The sequence below is a fragment of the Gopherus evgoodei genome, unplaced genomic scaffold, assembly GCF_007399415.2.
Source record: "Gopherus evgoodei ecotype Sinaloan lineage unplaced genomic scaffold, rGopEvg1_v1.p scaffold_93_arrow_ctg1, whole genome shotgun sequence".
Lineage (NCBI taxonomy): Eukaryota > Metazoa > Chordata > Testudines > Testudinidae > Gopherus > Gopherus evgoodei.
Genome location: NW_022060114.1, coordinates 133,845 through 141,266, shown reverse-complemented (window position 1 = coordinate 141,266; position 7,422 = coordinate 133,845). Strand labels below are relative to the sequence as shown.

Below are 7,422 nucleotides of genomic sequence, written 5' to 3'. Positions count from 1 at the left end.
AGTCAAGGTTTTCGCTTCTGCTTCTGGTTGCCACTTAGGGTTGTCAGCTACCCAGTTTTGAACCAGAAAGTATGGTCAAAAAGGGGATCTGGTGGTGTCCAGTTGCTGCAGTGTGGGAGAGGCTTTGGGTTATTAATTCATGTCACCCCTGATCATCCTGAGCTGCAGGAGCGCATGTCTCAGACCCGGAGCAGAGGGAGCACAGTCTGGGCAGGGAGGGAGGTGGAGACAATCTAGAGAGTGATGAGGGAGGGGAAGAGAGGAGAAAACGACGGGGTGAGTCCCTCGGCCTTGATGGACTAGGCTGCTCAGATGGTGGGGAATTGGGGAAGGAGGTGGGGCAGAGGGGAGACCTTGGTGGAAGAAACAGGGTAGGAGGCAAAGTCTCAATATTTTACTTACTAGCACTTGTAAAGTGGAAACCATATGAGCTGTACAAGACAAATTCCCCAGTTTATCATGCTGACAAAGCACAGTAAGGTCAGGAAAGGATTTAATGTCTCTTCGACTATCCAGTAACTGATTTAGGAAGAGGGTTTGGCACCATGTCACCAGCCACTGGACCTCAGTCTGAGAGTCAAAGCACAAGGAGAAAAATCTTTAGGTCCCTCTATGAGTAAAGAGTAGGAGCAGCCTGTTCCAGATCTGTTTGGTCCTCACCCCATAGATGATGGGATTTAGCATGGGGGGCACCAGGAGGTACACATTGGCAATGAGAATGTGGAAATGCAGGGCCAAATTGTGCCCAAACCGGTGCATGAGGAAGGAGAAGAGAGCTGGGATGTAAAAGATTAAGATGACACAGAGGTGGGAGCTGCAGGTCCCGAAAGTCTTCAGCCGGGCATCCTTTGTGGGGAGGCTGAAGATGGCCCTGAGGATCTGGATATAGGACACAGCGATAAAAAATACATCCAGACCGGTCACCAAAAATGCCAAAAAGAGGCCGTAGTAACTACTAATGTGGATGTCGGTGCAGGCCAGCTTCACCACGGCTATGTGCTCACAGTAGGTGTGGGGGATGATGTTGGTTCTGCAATATGGCCACTGCCTCGCCAGGAAGGGATAGGGCAGTATGAGCATGCTACCGCGCAACACCACAGCCAGGCTGATCTTGGCCACGATGGGGTTTGTTAGGATAATGGAATGCCTCAGGGGATCACAGATGGCCACGTAGCGATCCCAAGCCATGGCCACGAAAATCCCAGACTCCATCCCTGAGAAGCAGTGAATGAAGTACATCTGGGTGAGGCAGGCACTGAAATTGATCTCCCTAGAATTAAACCAGAAGAGGCTCAGCATTTTGGGCAGGATGGAAGTGGACAGGACCAGGTCGGTGATGGCCAGCATGCAGAGGAAATAGTACATGGGCTCATGGAGGCTCGTCTCCCTCTTCACAATGAACAGGATGGTGAAGTTCCCCAAGATGGCTATGGCATACATGGTGCAGAAGGGGATGGAGATCCAGACTTGGGCCACCTCCAGGCCAGGAATGCCCAGCAGGATGAAGGTGGAGGGGTTGGTGAAGTTGGTTGTGTTGGAATCTAACATGTAGCAGGGGAGAAATTCCTGCATGTACTGTATGTCCTCTTGACTTTCTTTATGTGCCCAGGGTCTAGGATGATGGTCGCAGGACAAATGCCTGGATGGATACATAATGTTAATATGATACACTACATGCACCACATCTACAGTAGAACCTTAGAGTTACAAACTGACCCATCATTCACAAATCTCATGTAAGCCATTATGCAATCAAAGAGCAGCGGAGCCAAAACAAAAACAAGAAAAAATGGCAAATACAGGACACTTCTTTATTAAATGTAAATAATTAATATATGAAAGGAACATTTAAAAAAATATTTGAGAAGGTAAGGAAGTAATGGAAAAGCTGGTATTGGAGTAGTTAAAAAAATAGTCTAGGAATATAATTAATTCAAGTCAGAAACATGGTTTATAGAAAACAGTTCTTGTCAAATACAGCTGATTTCATCCTTTTATGAGATTTCATGTTTGGCTGATCAAAGGAACTGCACAGATGCAATAACATTTGATTTCTCTGAGACATTTGATATCAGCAGTGAACACATAAAAGGAACTAAAAGCTGGCTAATTGAGAGAACTCAGCAGTTGTCAATAGGCTATTGTCAGTGAATAGGGTTGTTTTTAGTGGGGTTCTGCAGAGATAAATTCTAGGCCTAATGCTATTCAAAGTTTTCATCAATGACGTGGAAGGAAATGGAAAATCACTGCAGATAGAATCTGCAGATGATCCAAAGACTGACAGAGCGTTTACAATGAGAAGGCCAGGGCAGGCATACCGATTGATGTGGAGTGTTTGGTCGGCTGGGCCCATGAGGAAAAAAATGTTTTAATACGCTCAAATGCAAAGTTGGAACAGAGAATGCAGGCCTGACCGACAGACTAGGGCACTGTATTATGGAGCACAGGGACCCTGAAAAGGATTCAGGAATCATTGTGGACACCCAGCTCATCGTGAGCTCCCATCGCGATGCTATGGCCAAAAGGGCTGATGCGATCCTTGGATGAATGCAGAGGGTGGGGTGAGTTGGAAAGCAGGGGAAGGACTTTACCTCTGCATGTGGCATTGGTTAAAATGACTGCATCCAATTCTGGGGTCCACATTTCAAAAAGGATGTTGAAAACTTGGAGAAGATTGAGAAAAGAGCCACACAAATGATTGGAGACTGGAGAAAATGTCTCACAGAGTGGGAGAGATTTAAAGAGCTTCATCCACTTATGAAAAATATGATCAAACGGAGACTTTCATGGGGACTAATTGGCTTTGTAATCTAGAGGAGGAAGGCAGAGCAAGGTCCAATGGCTGGAAGCTGAAGCCAGACAAATTCCAGCTGGAAAAAAAGGCCAAATATTTAGCACTGATGGTGATTAACCTTTGGAACAAACTGCGATAGGAAGTGATGGATTCTACAGTTCCCTGTGTCTGCAGACCCAGAGTGGATGCTTTCCTGGAAGATCTGCTTGAGGGCTCGTCTACACTTAAAACGCTACAGTGGCACTGCCATAGCACTTCTGTGTAACAGAACCCCCTACAGTTCCTCACATCTCCTTGTCAATTGCTGGAAATGGGCCATTTTCATTACCATTACAAACAGTTCTTTTTCTCTCCTGCTGATAATAGTTCACCTTAACTGATCACTCTCCTTATAGTGTGTATGGTAACACCCATTGGTTCATGTTCCCTGTGTGTGTGTATATATATATATATATATATCTTCCTTCTGTATTTTCCACTACATGCATCCGATGAAATGGGTTTTAGCCCACGAAAGCTTATGCTCAAATAAATGTGTTCATCTCTAAGGTGCCACAAGTACTCCTGTTCTTCCTGTGGATGCAGACTAACATGGCTGCTACTCTGAAAAAAGTATTCATAGTGACGGCCACGGTTTTCCCATCAGCCTAGTGCATCCACCTCCTTGAGGGGTGGTAGCTAGGTTGATGGAAGTATTCCTCCGTTGACCTCATGCTAACGCAGGGTTAGGTTGATACAGATACATCTCTGATGGATTTTTTTCTGTTGCACAAAAAGTTAATGCAGTTTTCTTTTGCACTAGCAGAGGCAGAGCTTGCAAGTCACAGGAGGTGATAGTACTGCTCTACTCGGTGCTGGTTAGGCCTGAGCTGCAGTATGATGTTCAGTTCTATTCACCAACGTATAGGAAGCTTGTAGAGAAACTGGAAAGAATCCAGAGGTGAGTGACAAGGTTGATCAAGGGGATGGAATGCAAGCCATAAGGGCAAACACTGAAGGAACTGGGTATGCTTAGTATGGAAAAGAGGAATCTTATGGGGACATGACAGTGGTCTTCAGATACTTGAGAGGCTGCCATAAAAAAGATGAAGAAAAAATGCTCTCTTTGGTCACAGAGGGCAGGACAACAGGCAATAGCTTGAAGCTACAGCAGAGCAGATTTAGAAAAAATCTCAGGAAAAACTTCCTAACTGTAAGAACAGGAGGAATATGGAACACATAACTAGGGAGGTTGTGAAAGCGCCTTCACTGCAAGGTGTCCAAAGGAGGCTGGATAACCAGCTGTGTTGGATGGCTTACAAATGACAAATCCTGCATCTCAGCAGGGGACTAGGTTAGATTACGCTGTGCTTTTATGGTTCTGTGATTTAACATCCTCATGTAGACCAGTTCTTAGTCAAACATAAATCTGGGCTTATACAGGGTAACAGGGTGAAATTTAATGGTCTGTGTTATACAGGAGCTCAGACTGGATGATCTAAATGTCCCTTCTGGCCTTAAACTCTATGACTCTATCAATAAAAAAGTAGATCAAACATTTATATTTACTCTATCTCATAACAAATGAACAAGGGAACGTTCAGTTACATTGAAAGTCTACACATATAACATTGACAAAATATTTTTTTTCATAATATATATTTGGCCTGTGGAACTCCTTGCCACAGGCATAATTGGAGCAACAAGCTTAGCTGAATGGGATTTACAAATGGATTGGCCATTGTAAGTTGTGCTGGTGGCACCCATCTTAATTAAGGTCGTCTGACACCTTCAATTATAAGACCTCATTTTCAGTGTGCCAAACTTTAACCATTTGGACTGAAATTTCCCATGCTGGGTATCTGCTTCTGGCAGAATTGTTGTTGAAAGTTTTAGGCATAGCAGTTAAGTCAACTTCTCTAATGAAGCTAGGGAAGAAGAGGTCTTGGCAGTGAGGAATAGTACCTACATGCCTTACAGCAGATACAATTCAGGGAACAGCCCCCCCCCCAATTAACAGTAAGAGCCCTATGATGGAAGAGGAGGAGGTGAGAGTCTGTGCATTAACTCACAGCTGGCTCCAAGGGGAGTTTTGCCTAATGGGGCTGAGTAACGTACAAGCCAGGACCTCAGAATTTGATTTTGTATTGTCTATCTACTGACATCTTTCATCATGAAGGATCCCCTGTGCCACTGAAATACATCACTTTGGGGCTGGAGGCCATCAGCCACGGGGACCCAGACAAGAAGGACATTTTGACCAATGATTCTGGAGCCAACTCGTCACCTGTGGCAAGAGCCCTGGGATATTTAAAGCTGCGGAGAGTGGAAAGTTCTGCAGACTTACTCTCTATCAAATCAGTCCCACGTTGCACTGGGTTTGTTGACCAGGTGAGCTCCTCAGCAGGAGATGGGTATCTGTGAATTGTGAGATGGAAGTGTCTTCCCTGGGAATCCCCTTCAGGTAGCCGTGTCCCACACCTCTCTCACCGCAGCATCTGCATCAATATCTGAGGCCGAGAGCAACACAGGTCTGTGCACCGTTTATAATACAGCTCTGTGCAATCCCAGAGGGGTTAGCTCAGCCTCTAGCAGAGATGTGGCATCTGAATGTAAACAGGCTGGATACAAGCTTGCCTGTGCTTCTGTGTTTTTTGTCTAGCTTTAGGAATAAACAGTAATTAAGGGACCTTCCCAAAGGGAGATGAGAACTCATGGGCTCTGTGCTGAGTCAGAGAGGAATTGGCTGCTCTGTGTATTTGTGTATATTTAAAATCATGGTTGATTACTAAGAAAACGAAGGATAATGCCTATGTCTCCATAGGTTAGATACACTGTATATGTCCAGAATGGCTGAGTAGATAATAGATAGACAGCTCTGGAGACAGATGTCTGAAGGGAGACAGGAACACTTTCTGCAAACCAATGGGGCTGTTGCTAAGGGATCACAGATCAGTAATTCTCATCAGTAACTATCATCATACTGTGCAGCATCTTTCATTGAAGGATCCTGAAAACAACTAGCAAAGGAAAGTCACTACCAACATATCCCCATTCTACAGGTAATGAATCTGAGGCACAGGGAGATGTAACTTGGTGAAGGTCACAGAGAGAATGAGTGGCAAGATGACAGACAGAACCCAGGAGACCTGACTTCCCTGCCACAACCATGGCCTCTCTGTCACTCCAAGAGCGAAATGGACTCACACTGTAGCAGGCTGGCAGAGGGAGCCTGAGCCTTCACCATCCTCTCAAGGGGAATCTGAGCTTTGCAGGAGTAGCCAGAGTTTGTCAGCTCCCCACTCCTGGGAAGTGTGAACTCCAGGACTTCACTTTCACTCCCACTCAGAAACCTGGCATCACATCACAGTCACTGGGGTCACTTTGGGGGAACAGACTTATTAAAAGTAACACCAGCAGAATGTTCCTGTGGATAAAATCATGGAAGATTAGGGCTGGAAGAGAACTCAAGAGGTATCTAGTCCAGTTTCCTGCTCAAAGCAGGACCAAGCACAACTAAATCATCCCAGCCAGGGCTTTGTCAAGCCGGGCCTTAAAAACCTCTAAGGAAGGAGATTCCACCACCTCCCTAGGTAACCCATTCCAGTGCTTCACCACCCTCCTAGTGAAATAGTGTTTCCTAATATCCAGTCTAGACCTCCCCCACTGCAACTTGAGACCATTGCTCCTTGTTCTGTCATCTGCTATCACGGATCCCCCCTTCAGGTAGTTGAAGGCTGCTATCAAATCCCCCTGCCCCTCTCACTCTTCTCTTTTGCAGACTAAATAAGCCCAACTCCCTCAGCCTCGTCTCATAAGTCATATGCCCCAGCCCCCTAATCATGTATGTTGCCCTCTGCTGGACTCTCTCCAATTTGTACATCTCCCTTCTGTAGTGGGGAGACCAAAACTAGACGCAATATCCCAGATGTGGCCTCACCAGTGCTGAATGGTGGCTGCCAACTAGACATCGAGACATTGATCACTATCCGCCGAGCCAGATGGTCTAGCCAGCTTTCTATCCACCTTATAGTCCATTCATCCAATCCATATTTCTTTAACTTGCTGGCAGACCCTATCAAAACTTTACTAAAGTCAAGAAAAATCACATCCACTGCTTTCCTCATATCCACAGAGCGTGTTATCTCATCATAGAAGGCAATCGGGTTGGTCAGACATGATTTGCCCTTGGTGAATCCATGTTTACTTTTCCTGATCACCTTCCTCTCCTCCAAGTGCTTCTAAATGAATTCCTTGAGGAGCTGTTTTATGATATTTCTGGGGACAGAGGTGAGATTGACTAGTCTGTAGTTCCCTGGATTCTCCTTCTTTTCTTTTTTAAAGATGGGCACTATATTTGCCTTTTTCCAGTTGTCCAAGACCATCCCCAATCACCACAAGTTTTGAACAATAATAGCCAATGGCTCTGCAGTGACATCAGCCAACTCCCTCAGTACCCTCAGATGCACTGTATCCGGCCCCATGGACTTGTGCATGTCCAGCTTTTCTAAACAGCCCTTCACCTGTTCTTTCACCATGAGGGCTGCTCACTTCCTCCCCATACTATGCTGCCAGTCCAGCAGTCTGGGAGCTGACCTTGTCTGTGTAGACTGAGGGATAGAGGGTAGCCAGGGGCCTGTCTCCCTTAC

The 7,422-nt window shown here is 45.7% G+C and overlaps 1 protein-coding gene across 1 annotated transcript; it reads right to left on the bottom strand.

Annotated features, from left to right (window-relative positions):
* Window positions 1-600: 600 nt before the first annotated feature.
* Window positions 601-1,592, bottom strand: LOC115644171 (olfactory receptor 52R1-like). Its single transcript, XM_030548286.1, has one exon. The coding sequence runs from the start codon at window positions 1,570-1,572 to the stop codon at window positions 601-603; it is 972 nt and encodes a 323-aa protein (XP_030404146.1). The 5' UTR covers window positions 1,573-1,592.
* Between the last annotated feature and the right edge of the window lie 5,830 nt (window positions 1,593-7,422).